The 15243-nt window shown below is 43.8% G+C and overlaps 1 protein-coding gene across 1 annotated transcript in view; it reads right to left on the reverse strand.

The window, feature by feature from the left end:
• Positions 1–15243, reverse strand: part of APBA2 (amyloid beta precursor protein binding family A member 2) — a 137385-nt gene that overhangs the window by 65109 nt on the left and 57033 nt on the right. The window contains exon 3 of the mRNA XM_008058357.2: positions 915–1907. Coding sequence (XP_008056548.1) covers positions 915–1868 — 954 coding nt within the window. The 5' untranslated portion in view covers positions 1869–1907. The remainder of the gene's footprint in view (positions 1–914; positions 1908–15243) is intronic.

Raw genomic sequence — 15243 nt, forward strand, 5'->3', positions numbered from 1 at the left:
GGCCACTGCACTCCAGTCTGGGCGACAGAGTGAGATTCCAACTCAAAAAAAAAAAAAAATGAAAGCAGTCCACATAGTTGACCAAGAGTTTATACAAATCCAATAATCACATCTTCCTTATACACTCACAGCGGAGGTTTCATTTTGTTGGAGGGGAGGGGAGAATGCAGCTTTTAAAGTGCGTTTATTAGAATACATGCTTACTTAATTATACTTTTAAAAATACAGTTATGCTTACATCCATTTCCCTCATTAGCAGGCATTTCTTCTCTAAGATTTTGTCAAACTTTCAAATAATCATTTGCAAAGTAGTTATTCACAGCTAACTGCCCATCAGGTCAAGGCTCCTGACTTTCAGAGATGTAGCCACTGTGAAATTCAGGCTGCTGCCCCGGCCCCTGGGCCACCCTGCCCCTGAGCTACCCTGCCCCTGGGCCACCCTGTCCCTGGGCCATCCCACCCCTGGGCCATCCGACCACTGCTGCGGCAGTGCATGAACACAGCATCTAGCATCCTTGCTGAGGCTCTGCTGGCCTAAGAAAACCACCTGAGACTGGGGGTAGCCACACACACACTCCCACCATGAGCAGATCTAAGGCATAGGGCAAGAAACCAAACCTCTTCTGGGGTGGGAGTAGGAAGGCCTCTTCTGGGAGACACACTAGCTGCCAATCAGCCTTGATGAGACTTCCCTGGTATTTACTCCTGAATCTGAGGGGTCTTCATAAGAGTGGCCAGAACATCCACACAACATGCCACACAACTGAACAGATGAAGAACTCAGCTCACCTTCTGAACCATAAGGCACCTGATCCCTCCCGCTGCCCGGGCTTCAGCACCTGCGGGGGCTACAGCAGAACAACCCTTGCCCTCGGACCCCTCTGCCCCTTCCCTGGGGACAGTCAGAGGCCTACCTGCTCTTGGGGCCACTTTGGCCTCTCCTCTGGGGTCCTGCTCTTGGTCTTGAAGCCTCTCTGGGGGTCTCCAGGGTACTTGGCCTCAGGAGGGAGGTCCAGTGACTTGGGCCTTGCCTCGTGCCTGCTGGGGCCATGGCCGGCTTCCCTGGGCGGGCAGGCCTCCGTGGAGTCCCCAGGCCCCGGCTCGGGCCCATGCTCGGGGCTGGCCTCACTGGCACTGGTGATGCTGGTCATACTCAAGCTCATCTTGATCTCAGCCACGATCTGGTCGATGTCCTCTTCTTGGTCCTCCATGTCCCCGTCACCGCGCCTCAGGCGGTAGGGGGAGGCGCTGCCCGCATTCCCGTTGGCCTCTGCAGGGTAGTAGTCCTGGTAGCCCTCTTTGCTGGGACAATAGTGGCCATCTTCTTCCTGGTCGTGGGCCTCCAGGATGGAGGGCTCGTCCTCCACGATGGGCAGGTGGCCCTCCAGGTAGTCCTGGCTGTCTTCGTCCCCGTGGCCATGGGGGTGTGGGCCCGCCGGGTCCGTCCACTCCTCCACTGCCTCCTGACACTCATCGGTGTCCACAGGGTGCGTGCTGTGGGCCAGGTACTCCTCCCCATTGCAGTCCATGCCCTCCAGGTAGCTGTCATCCTCAGGGCAGTAGCGGATGTAATAGGTGATGCCCTCCTCTTCCTCAGGGAGGCCCTCATCATAGTCCTCCTCCTCAGAGGTGTTGTTCACATAGTCGGAGCTGGAGTCCCCATCGGGGCTGTGATTATGGCACTCCTGCTCCTCAGGCGTGGGGCTCTCAGGCCGCAGGGTGGCCAGCTCCAGGCCCTTGGGCACGTACCCCTCCAAGGGCAACTCAGCATCCTCACTCTCGGGCTCTTGGTCATGCAGAATAGGGCCCGGCCTCGCCCTGTGGTCCAACATGTTGCTTGCTGTGCTCTGACGCTTCCGGTGGGCCATGGCGAAGCTCACACGGCCATCATCACCTGGAGGCAGCCACTGTGGGGAAGAACATTGGAAAGAACAGAATCAGAACCCCAAGAAGCACAGCCAACCTGAGATTCACACAGAGCTGCTCCCAGCCACCAGAACGCCTCCCCACCCCATTTTCTCAGAGCAGTGTGACCGCACATCTGTTCAGATAATGTGACATGCCCAACCCAGCTGACTCATTCATCAGCAACAACCACATTCATGCCAACGAGAAAGGGGGCACACAGAGCTCCAGGAAAAGAAGGCAAAGGAAGCATGGACGGTTCGCCAGTGTGCTCCCTCTTCCCCAGAACATACCAGTTCATTCCTGACTTCTGTGAAATGCCCTCTTAGTTTGGGTAATCCAGGTGACCAAGACAAATAATCCTAAAATCAGGCTGTTTGCTCACAAACAAACAAAAAGATGCTTTCATCCAGAAGACATGTTAAGGACCAGTGACAAGGGACATTACCTCTCCCCAGTCTAAATTCACAACTTCTGGGAGCCCATCTTGGGCCCACTCCCTACAGGCTTGTCCCATCCTCTCCCTCCTCCTCCAAACCAGTGTTCACCAAGGAACCAGATGCACAGGAATCATCTAGGCTGAGCAACATGCGGATAAGTTCAACACTAGTCCCCAGCATGGTAGATCAGGAGAGAGGACAGCATTGGCCAGCCAGGGGAGAAGAGGAACAGAAAGTGCAGCTGCAGCCTGCAGGGCATGTGACCTGGTATCACAGGGCACTGAAGAAAGCCCAGGAGCCACACCTGAAGAGGGCCTGCCCAGGCCTCTGCACTGGATCCCCCAAGCCACATTGCTATGGCTTGACTGTTTCCCCCAAAGTTAATGTGTCAGAGACTTAATCCCCAATGTAACAGTGTTAGGGGGAGGACCTTTAAGAGGTGATTAGGTCACAAGGGCAGAGCCCTTATGAATAGATTAGTGTCGTTATCTAGGGAGTGAGTTCACTGAGAGTGAGTTTGTTGTAAAAGTGAGCTCTTGCTCTCCCACTCTCTCACCTTCCACCGTGGGATGGCATAGCAAGAAGGCCCTCACCAGATGCTAGCACCTTGATATTGGACTTCCCAGTCTCCAGGCTGTGAGAAATGAAGTTTCATTCTTTATGAATTACCCAGTCTCCAGGATTCTGTCATAGCAACAGAAACTAAGGCACATGCAGTCATTGGGCAATTGTCAGCAGGCGAGTGACACATATGTAGGATTTTCTTTTAATCCCATCTCTGCCCAGCAGCAGGACAGAGACTGGAGGAAGGAAGACCGGTGGAAAGGCTAATCTATCCTCTAAAGGAAAGAAAGGGGCTAGCATTGGGAAAACAGAAAGGGGCATTCAAAAATTTGCTTAATGCTCTATTTCTTAAGCTGAGTAGTTCCCCAAATGTTCATTTTATTCTTTAAATTGTAATTTTACATTAAACATACCTTTACGTTCACATCAAAGTTCATTTACTAAAACAAAAACAAAAAAATCCCACTTACTCCAGTAGTTCAGTTAAGTAATGAGAACTTGCAACACTTAAAAACATTGAAAATGGTAACTTTTATGGTATGTCTATTTTGCTGTAATTTTTAAAAAAGAATGGAGGGCTTAAACTAAAACAGTGGAGATGAAAGAGGAGAAGCGGACCAGCAGTCACTGAGGTGGTAAAAGCAATGGGATCTGAGTCGGATGGGAGCAGGGAGTGAAGACGGAAGAGGAGTGATGGGCGGCCCAGGGAAGTCACTGCCCAGGCTGAACTCGCCTCACAGGCCCATATAAGGTGTAAGAACCAAAATACACATATTATAGTGACAAGGAGCAGTCTCCAATCCTATTCAGCCATTATCCAAATTTTTAAAATTAAAACACTGAGAATATTGTAGGAGAACTGAAACAGAACCAGGAGTTTATTTTCCACCAGTGTTCCCTGTCCTCTCTTCCTTCCATCATGCCTCTTTAGTTTGGTACATAAACTCAAGGTCTTCCACACTGTGCATCCTCCAAAGGACCTTGCTTGTAGTGGTGTCCAAAATGCATCTTGTTATGAGATTGTTTTTACCAGATGGTCAGAGTCACAGCATTATGAATATTCCCAGAAGAACTGAGAAGGAGATAATTGCCTCATCCAGTCCAGACACACAGAGGGTGAGCAAAATTACTGATGGAGCCACATGCTTCCAGTGCATGAATTCACTCCAAGGAAGCTCACCACCTAAAGAAATTGCATTTACTCTGCCATCCACCTGGGGCTCGCAAATGACTGCACGCTGGTAGCATTACTAGGATGCTGAGAGATTCATAGCACTTGCCCAGAATGGCCTGCAAACTACAAAGATGTCCCACACTAGGAAAACTGTCACTGAGATCCCTAAACCCTGAAACTGGCAGGACGATCCCAAGGAGCCGTTCCCAGGAAGAGAACAAGGGGGTCAGTATTCATTAAAACACTGGTAGCCCAGAGCACACATCAAGAACACTGAGATGCCTCAGAGATAACACACGATTTTATACCAGATGTCTCATATATACACAGGGGATAGCCAACCAAAGGGTCAAGCTGAAAAAGTGTTATGAGGAACTTAACAACCACAACTCTTCTGGACACAGTTGTGGTCGTTCAAGGAACAGCATCCCCCAAAATGGCCCTTCAGAAGTATGTGCTAAACGCAATGGCTAAAAGCAACCAGATTTTCACATCTTGACTGCCAGGATGGCGGAGAGCAGATGGTGCCATCAGTTACCGGCATGTGAGCGCACAGTTCTTATTCCCTGAGGAGTGGCACCATCTCTACAGCATCCCTCTTTCTCCCCAGGCCCTGACACCAAGCCATGCATACTGTAGGGATTCACATTCTTGTTAGAGAACAAACGAAAGTACCCAGTACCTCCTACTATCTGAACTTGAAATTCTCTGTCACTTGAAAGATAAAATTTATAATATGCACATAGACATATGTATACCCACACCTATGTAAAACATCCTCTAGGCCAATGTAAGATGTAAGGACGAAAATACACATATTACAGTAACATGAAACATTCTCCAATCCTATTAAGACATTATCCAAATTTTTAAAAACTAAAACACTGAAGATATTGTAGGGGAATTAAAATAGAACCAGAATTTTATTTTCCACCAGTGTTTCCTGTCCTCTCCCTAAGCCTTCAAAAGATTTATTTATCATTCAAAATAATTTATTCCAGGTATACAGCACTACCAGCAACCACATAATTTGTACTATTATTACACAATTCATCACTCACTACTGCTTCCTATAAATTTTGTATTTCTTTCTCTTGAAGTATTTGTTGCTTTCACTTTTATTTTATTAGAGTCATTGTTAAAGTCATTTTGTTCAGATAGGTAGTAATCCTTCTGTGTCTATAAAATGGCTCTTGTCTCACACAGAATGACATCTTTGCTGGGTATAAGGTTCTTGGATTGCATCCTTATTTGCAATAGTCTGTTAACACTGTTTTGCCATTTTCTTAGCTTATAGATATGCAGTTTAATACTAAGTTGATTTGTTTCACCTTGGTATAAAAATCGATTCCGTCTATCTGGAAGCTTATAGACACTTTCAGAAAAGTTCAGAAATTTCATCAGGATATGTCTGGATGAAGGTCTTTTTCATTAATTTTATGTGGGATTCATTTGGTGTGCTCTTTCCATATAAAGTCCCACATCTTACTTTAGCTACCAGAAGCTTACTTCTATTTCTCTTTTATTTCTCTCCCTCATGACCTCTTTCTCCTTCTGGAATAGCTCTGAGATTTGTCCTCCAAATCACTTAACTTTATACTCACAGCACCCATTTCATCATACTTTTTCTGTGTGGTATCAAGTATTTCCTCCATTTGACCTTCCAAAACATGAATTTAGTTTTCAGTAAGATGTAGCATGTGACCTGACTTTGCTCCTGCTGATGACAAAGAGTCCATGTGACACCAGTGCAGGCCTCTCAGTGAGTAGTGGATAACTGGGCAGGATTAGATAAAGTGGGAGTGATCTTCTGGTGAGCTGGCAGCAGTTAGCTTGGCCATCTGGGACTTCATTGTTGACATGTGAGAAGGTGTCTCTATTTTTTAGGTATGGACAGAGATGGACTATCCTCAGCTAGCTCCGCTTGCTTCTAGGAAAAAAATGTCTGCCCCTGTGGAGCCACAGGAAAGAGGTGATCCCCTGAAACTCCCCAGTCTGTGTGTTGCACCCACCCTTAGCTGCAGGGATTCCAGAATTCTTGTGGGAGGGGCCAAGCATCTTCCCATGAGGCAGGCAAATCTGGTCACCATGTGGCATTCTTTATTCTTTGCATTTAAATATTTAACTCATTGGAAAAGTAAACACATATAAGATATAGAACAGCTTAGTTTTCCCCCAAATAGTTAGCTCGGCAATTTTCAAACTTTGTTACCTGTTAAAACTCTTGATGCCCAAGTCATACCTGATACCCATGAACCTGGAGCATCTCAGGTAGGAGCCATGTGTCAGTAGTTATCAAGATTCCCCAGATAATTCCAATGTATAGTAAAGTTTGAGTACCACTACTTTACTCAAGTATTCTAATACCCTTTGCTATATAAGAAAATAATAGACTATTCTTTTTCTCATGCCTTAGGGTGACCAACCTTCTCAGTTTTAACTGAAAGTCCTATGTCCCAGGAAACCCCTCAATCCCCAACAAATTGGGATGGATGGTCAATCCACATGTCATCCATGAAATTCTTACATAAACTTAGGTCTGTTTCTGGTCTATACTATTTCTATCTGTCCAGCAACAGAACCACACCATTTTAATCACTATGACTTTATAGTATATTTTAACACTACATAAGGCAAGTTCTCCTTCATTATTATTATTTTTAGATATTCCCCAGCTTTCTCAAGTTTATTCTCCCAAATGAACTTAGGAGTTATTGGGTCCAAATACTCCCAATTTTCCACTGAAATTTTGGCTTGGGTAGCCTCACATTATAAATTACTTTAGGGAAATTTTTCATACTTACAATATTGGGTCTTTATGCCCAATTTCACCTAAGATACGTCTCCCTATTTATTCAAGTCTTAAGTGTCTCTCAACAGCTTTGTAGTTTTCTTCATAGTTGTTTACATTTCGTATTAAGTCTATTCTTAGATATATTATTTTTGTGGTTGTTGTGAATAGATTTTCTGTCCCATTATTTATTTAGCTGGTTATTGTTGGCATATAGGAAAAAAAACTAAAAAAAAAGAAAAGAAAAGAAGAAGAAAAACGACGTGGATTTTGTAAAGCTATGTTTTTCTAAACTATTTTTAAATCCAAATGGTTTTGGTTGATAATGTCGTTTCTCTAGGTAAATTACATCACTTTCAAATAGTCACCATTTTGTTTCTCTTTTCCAGCATCAGATGTCTGCCTACCTTGCCCTGCACTTCCCTGTACAGTTAAGAGTAGTGCTAAGGCCGGGTTCGGTGGCTCAGCCTGTAACCCCAGCACTCTGGAAGGTGGAGGCAAGTGGATTGCCTGAGCCCGTCGGTTTGAGACCAGCCTTGGCATCTTGGTGAGACCTTGTCTCTACAATAAATCAAAAATTAGCCGGGCATGGTAGCGTGCACCTGTAGTTCCAGCTACTTGGAAGGCTGAGGCGGAAGAATCACCAAAGTCCAGCAGGTCGATGCTGGGGTGGCCATGAGTGTGCCACTGTGCTCCAGCCTGGGCAATGGAGTGAGACTCCAGCTAAAAAAAACAATAAAAAAAAGAGTGGCACTAAGAGGCATCCTCAGCTTACTCCTCATGAAAATGTTTTTATTTCAGCAGTAAAGTAACCAAGGGGAGATATGTGATGCACCAAAAAACTCAGGAATCAAAATAAATATTTTCATGTGATGCTTTAAATATCAAAATAAATACAAAAAAATCCATGATGAACAAAATTTCAAATAAAGATAAGATTGGCATTATTGATTCTTCCTTTTGCCTTGGGTTGCAATGTGGCTCCACTGAGCCCTGTTAATGATCCTGTGTTTTCACCATTGACTACAATGCTGGTGGCGGCTAAAGACAGCTCTTTTCTAGAGTTTGACACCACAGACCTTCTGATCCAGTCCCCTTTCTTGTGGATACAAAGGGTAAAGGACACCCGGCAACTGCTCAGGAAGGTGACACATCTTCAAAGACTCTGCAGAATCACATTTAACCTTCTGGGGCACTTGTGAAATAAGAGAAACAGCCCTTCTGTTAAAGATGAAGACTGAAGGTCCTCGTTTCAATTCAGACCTCTGTTTAGTGTAAGGCCTTGGGCAAGATATTTTACGGAGAATGGCCTTCTCCCCTTGGGAAATTGGAAATGACAGTACCTGCCTGCAGAGCTTGAAGTGGGTTAAACAGGAGAGTAACCCATGCAGGCATAAACTCCATAAACACTACATACAGGGAGGTAGGGAAAGTTTTGAATGAAATGTTAAGGGAAAGGACACCTAGCTAGATGTATGTTTTAGATGGGAAACAGAGAACTCTGCTAACACAGGGGGACAGGACTGGCTGGGGCCAGGTGACACTGAACCTGGCTATGTATGCAAAGTACATCTCTGCAATGGGATATGGGTGGGTCTGCAAAAAGGGGAGAGGTCCAAGGACCTTGTGGAAAGTCACAAGTTACTCCCCCAGCACAATGATTCACTCACTTAGGTGGCTACAAGGTCCACCTGGGGAGTGTGCAGACTCATGGCTCAAGATTCCGAGTAGGCAGGCCAGAGGCTGGCCCTAGAGTGGCAAGCCGCTCTGCTGTAGATGGTCCAGAGACTGCACTTGAATAGATGTTTGCGGGTCTCTAGTGACTCCCCACTGCCCATGGAATGGGTTTGATCTCTTTGCCAACAAGTACAAGGCCATTCCCTAAACACCAGGCTGGCCACATTCCAAGTCTTCTTCCCCTATTCCCAGGGGTGGGGAGAGAAGGCAGCTCTCATTGATTCTTTAAGTAGGGGTAAATGTGGGTGGCCTGGCAAGGCAGGGCTATTCAGAGAACAGTAGACAATACCCAGATCAGAAAGGTAGGGTGTGGCCAAGAGGAGGTGAAAAGAAAAGATGGGCAAGGACTAGTGGAATGAAGTGATTCTTTAAAGAAACAGTTCTTCTGCTGGATTTAGAACACCTAATTCAGTTCAAAGTGTACTCCTGCAAGAAACTAATGCATTGCCTTTCACGTGGAAGCAATCTGCAGCCTGATGAGAAAGGATTCTGTTTACACACCTCAATTTATAATCAACTTTTTCAGAAAGCCCTTGAGTGCCTGAAGGAAGGTTCCACATAGGGACCAAAGCCCACCTGCCCAGGCTGCCAGGCTCTCACAGGCAACCTCTGGGGAAAAGATCTGCAATGACTTCGCCTGCATACTCCTTCTGGGGGTACGACGGTCATGTGGAGATAGCTGCCCTGTAGGAGGGTGGGAAAGAACCGGAGATATGACTAAGCTAGACATCATCTGCTAAACTGATGTGGGCCAATTTTATACTCCAGAGGTGACTGCTGCTGAGGGCACACTGCTTCCCAGCAATGGGGACTACGATCTGTTTTGCTGTATATTTTTAACAGGAAATACAGGGAAGAATGGATTCCCACTCAAAGTTGTTCCACCATAAATAGTGACGGTGAGTTTTGTAGCATATTTCTTTCCAGCTTTTTTTCTGAGCATGTCTTTTATATAGCTGAGAACTTACTGTAAACACAAAACCATGTTCTCTTTTCTTTTAACATAGTATGATAAGTAATAAAAACCCTCCATAGACATCATTTTCATGGCTACACCGTATTTCCTAGCTGAATAGACATAATCTGACCACCAGATCGAACACTCGTGTCCTTCACCCCTATGACAGTATTAGGAGGTGGGGTCTTTGAGAATTGGTTAGGTCATGAGGGTGGAGTCCTCATGAGTGGGATTAGTGCCCTTTTAAAAGAGACCCAGAGAGCGGCTTTGCCCTTTCTATCCGGTGAGGACACAGCAAGAAGATGGCTGACCCTCACCAGATACCCAATCTGCCAGCACCTTGATCTTGGACTCCCTCCAGAACTGTGAGAGATAAATGTCTGCTATTTGAGCCACCCAATCTATGATGTTTTTGTTACAGCAGCCTGAGTTGTCTAAGATACTAACTATTCCCCTCCTAAACCAGGATTATGTCCTGGTTTTAAATAAAAAATAATGCTGTGATATTTCTCTAAGGACATTATAGGCCTTTTCTCACCTTCCAGAGTCTTTATCAAGGGCCCTTTAAAACTTTCTTTGCTGCATTTGGTGACAGACCAAAGTCCAGGTCCTCGATGAACCCAGGAGGAGTGTGGCCAGCAGAGAGTTAACCATCCCTATGGTGGGGGCTGGCGACTCTGCACTGCAGAGTGTGTATGCAAACATACTGAGGTCGTTTGCTTCTGATCAATCATATTAAAGATAAATCCTTCACAACAGACCATCTGGAGAGCAATTCAAATGTACAGGAGAAACACGATTACCTGCTACATGTCCAAGAAAATGAGGCCCTGTGTCCAGACTCAATTAATTCTATACTGGCACATAAATCAATCGAAAATGCAGCCCCTGACACTGTGCTCAGCACTCGCCTCCCAAAACATCCTAATGAGATACGGGAAATAAAGGCTCATTGTCAACAATAAAGAGCTCCTGTGTCCTTATGCTGAACCACGTTTTTCTTCTGCATGGGAAAATAGCATTAGCTGGCGCTTAGAAGAGCTGCTAATATAGCAGACCAAGATGAAAAATAGCTATTCAATGACCACAAAACCGACTGGGTGAAGTCATATCATACAAATGAGATATGGACTCAGACAAATGGTTGCTGACACCAATCGTGTCCCCCAGTTTGGTCTCACATGCTGTAAAGATAATATTCTTTTGTTTCTTTCAAATAGCATTTAGTTGCTTTGACTACACACAATTTGGGTTTAAGCAGTCCTGGAGTACACTTGTATAATCAGCTCCAACATTCCAGATAAAAGTCACTGAATGAGTATTTCGCTTTAAGATCACAGGCGGCCAAAAGTTCTGTAGAGATGTTAATAAATTAATCTTCTGAAAACCATGCCGATGTCCAACACTGTCAAGCAAGGACCTATAACCCAGCTCAGGGTCACAGAAGAATGTGCTCCTCTTTGAAAAATGGCAGAGAAACGCACAAAAAGGTTGAGCACACACTAAACCTTCCACAACAGGATCCTAGTTAAATCAATGCGAGTTCCTCCACAAGATAATTAGGTGATGGTTGAAATATTAACAAAGCAGTTATCATATAAAATGCATTGTTATAATTTATTCACAACCAAATAAACATAGGATAAACTGTGGAGAAACACATTAAAATATTAGCAAGGATTGCCTGTGATGGGACAATGGTATTTTTTCCCCCTTTTTTCTTCATTTCTGGTTATGGCATTTCTACAAACTAATGACATATAAAAAGACAAACCTCACAGAGCCTTGGGCAGCCATGCCTGTCGGGGACATTTCTACAGGGGAAGGGATATAGGTCTCAGCATCTCTTGAAAGAGGCCTGGGTGGGAGTGGGGCTAAATTTTTCCTTCTGGGCTTTCGACATGCTGGGACATCTGCCCCCCCCACAACCTCACTTCAATGAGCAAAAGAGGGATGATCTGGCCCTTAACCATAATCTAAACTGCTGTCAGTCCTTCATCATTAATAGCCAGTCTCCAGGAGCTGGTGTCTGCAACATTCCACGGCCATCTACATGTGAAACCAGCATTAATGCCATAATGGACAGGAACAGGGTAACCATGTATACATCTGGGACAGCAAATATTTGCTATTATTTTTGGCTACCCCTAACATTAAGAAGTTAATTCTCTCCCATGAGAACTTTTGGAAACAGTGATGACTTACCAAAGCCTATCTCTGTGTGACATGCTTGTTCCTGGATGCCTTTAGGGAACCAACACAAAATATTACCAGCACTGACCTCTTGCTCTACCGGCTTGAGAAAGGGGCACAACTTCTGCAGCCACCAAGACCTTGTGCTAAGAGGTACATTGCTAAGAGGTACATTCACCAGATCCATCCTCAGAGATACAGAAATCTGTTACCCCCAGAGAAGCAGCCACAAGACTAGAGGGGAACGAGGATTTGTTTTTGCTGTCTATCTATCCTATGATTTTTCACATTTTCAAGTCACTCTCAAGTGCAAGCATCTATGGGCAGATTAAAATAAACCATATCAGTGTTATGAGCTAAACTGTGTCCCCTCAAAATTCGCATGTTGAAGCCCTAATCCTCAGTACAGTGAGTCCCTTACATACGAATGAGTTTCATTCTGAGAATGTGTTCATAAATCATTTGTTCACACATAAGTCCAACAATTAGCCTAAGTACCCAGCCAGCTATATAGTATTGTATTGTAAGAGGTTTATAATACTTTTCACACAAATAATACATTAAAAACACAAAAAATAAAGAAAACATTTTAAGTCATACAGTTTTTACACTTGCTTTTGGATATCCTGGACTTGGATATCCTGGACTTAGTGCTATACTCTATACATTACTATACAGTAAAGTACACAAAAGCACAACCATTTGAAGAGGATGCACACATGTAACGATATATGCTAGAAACATGAACTAACATACGTGATTGGACATGTGAACGCATGTCTCCATCTCTGAAAGTTTGCAACCTGAAGGTTTGTATGTAGGAGATTTACTGTACCTCGGGATGTCCTAGTTTAGAAACAGGTTACTGCAGATATAATTAGTTAAGATAAAGTCATTTGGCTGGATCCTATTCCAATACAACTGGTATCCTTTAAAGAGGGAAATTTTGGAGATAGTCATGCAAACAGGGGGAATACCGTGTGAAGATGAAGACAGGAATCCAAAGACGAGGAGACATCAAAGAATGCCAGCAAACTATCAGAGGCTAAGGGAGTGACATGGAACAGATTTTCCCTAACAGTGCTCAGAAGAAACCAATTCTACTGACACATTGATCTGGGACATCTAGTCTCTAGTGTTCAGACCATAAATTTCTGTTGTTCATGCTCCCAGTTTGTGGACTTTGTTACGGCAGCCCTGGCAAACTAACACAGTTCATGAGGATCAAGAGTACGTTGCTCAGAGTTAAGCGTTTCCTTGTTGTTTAATCTTTGGGGAAATTCTCCTGTATGTAATCAGAAATGCTTTTTTCACCTTGGATCTAATCACTGTTTCTGCTATTCAAATTATCTTGCCTTTCTATATAAATTTTAGAATTAGCTTGCTGACATACATTTTAAAAATTCTGCGGGGAATTTGACTGGAATTTCATTGACTATATGTCAACTTAACTATACTGAACCTTGCGATGCATAAATATATCTTTCCATTTGTTTAGGTCTTTGATTTCTCTCATCATTACTGTGTAGTTTCCAGTATACAGATCTCATACATTTTCTTATATATAGGTATTTCTCTCTTTTTAAAGATGCTCTTGCAAACGTTACTTTTTTTGCAATTGCTTATTGATACAGAATAGAAATATAACTGATTGTTGTATATTGACCTTGCTAAACTCACTCAGTCCTAGGAGCTTCTTGTAGATGCCATGGGATTTTGCAGACAATGAGACAGTCTGAAAATATAGTTGGTTTTATTTATTTCTTACAACCCATGTACCTTTTATTTTTAAATTTATTTTTAGAGACAGGGTATCGCTATATTGCCCAGGCTGGTCTCAAACTCCTGTACTCAAGCAAACCTCTTGCCTTGGCCTTCCAAAGTGCTTGAATTACAGGCAAGAGCCACCAAACCTGGCTTATTTCTTCAATTTTTTTTTTTTTAATTGGAATCTCACTCTGTCACCCAGGCTGGAGTGCAGTGACACCCTCACGTTCACCCCAGCATCGACTTGCTGGGCTCTGGCGATCCTTCCGCCTCAGCCTTCCAAGTAGCCGGAACTACAGGTGCACGCTATCATGCCCGGGTAATTTTTTTATTTATTGTAGAGGTAAGGTCTCACCAAGTTGCCCAGGCTGGTCTCAAACTCCTGAGTCAGGCAATCCTCTTGCCTCAGCCTCCCAAAGTGCTGGGATTACAGGCTTGAGCCACTGCACCTGGCCTCTTCAAATATTTTTAATGCAACAAGGTCTTTCTCCTTTCATTCAGGAATTCTGATGATACAAACGTTAGAGTTTTTGCTATTGTTCTAAAAGTCCCCAAGGCTCTGCTCATTTCCTAAAACTGTTTTTTTCTTTGTTACTCAGGATAATTTCTATTGATCTACTTAGAGTTAATTGATTCTTTCCTCTGTCATATACAATTTGTTTTTGAGCTCATCCAGTAGAATTTTTAACCTCAGATATATTTTTCGTTTCTAAAATTTCTACTTTTTATTTTTTATAGTTTATATTTCTCTGCTGATAATGTCCGTATTTCCATTCATTTCAAGGGTGCCTACCTTTTACCTCATGGGGCATGGTTGTCACAGTCACTTTAAAGTCTTTGATAATTCTAATATATAGGCCATCTCAGGGTTGGCATTTGTTGATTGCTTTTTCCCTTGAAAATTGGTCATGTTTTTAAATTTTTTTTAATTGATTGATTGGAGAACTGGTCAGATTTTCTTGCTTCTTTGTATCCCAAATAATTTTGGATTGCATCTTAGACATCCTTAATATTTATATTTAGAAACCCTAAAGAATGTTGATTTTCATTTGTTTGTTGCATCCTGCAATCAGTTCATTCAGGTTCAGACCACAAGCTCTGTCTAACTTTCTTTAGGAAGTGGTTCTAATATGGAGGTGGTTCTAATGTGAATTCAGGTTCACAAACTTTTGCTGTGCTATTTGGGTCTACTGCTTGCATGAACCATTCAGGGGTTAAGTTTGGGACTTGGGCCATGGTGTACATTGCAGTTTAGTTTCAAAGCCTTTGCTGTGTTCTTTGGATATGTCCCAAGTCTTGAGTTTTTCAGACACACAAACAGGGGCTCCCCTTTTTCAGATCTTCCCCTCCAAGATTTTCTCTATATTCTCCTTCCACCAGAAACCCCTTTTCCTGGTTCCTTTGGCCATAAAGGTGGAGTTCACACAGAGTTTTACCCTACCACTCTGTCTCACAGTTTTGTGCAACTAGAGCCCCTGTTGGGAGGAAAGCAGCAAAAGAAAGATTAAAAATGGGGACACCCCACAATCTTTTTTTTTTTTTTTTTTTTTGAGTTGGAGTCTCACTCTGTCGCCCAGACTGGAGTGCAGTGGCTGCTCCTGGCCACCGCAGCCTCGACCTGCTGGGCTCCGGCAATCCTTCCACCTCAGCCTTCCAAGTAGCCGGAATTACAGGCATGCGCTACCATGCCCGGCTGATTTTTTTGATTTATTGT

This window comes from Carlito syrichta, unplaced genomic scaffold (genome assembly GCF_000164805.1).
Source record: "Carlito syrichta isolate Samal-C Ts95f unplaced genomic scaffold, Tarsius_syrichta-2.0.1 Scaffold303311, whole genome shotgun sequence".
NCBI lineage: Eukaryota > Metazoa > Chordata > Mammalia > Primates > Tarsiidae > Carlito > Carlito syrichta.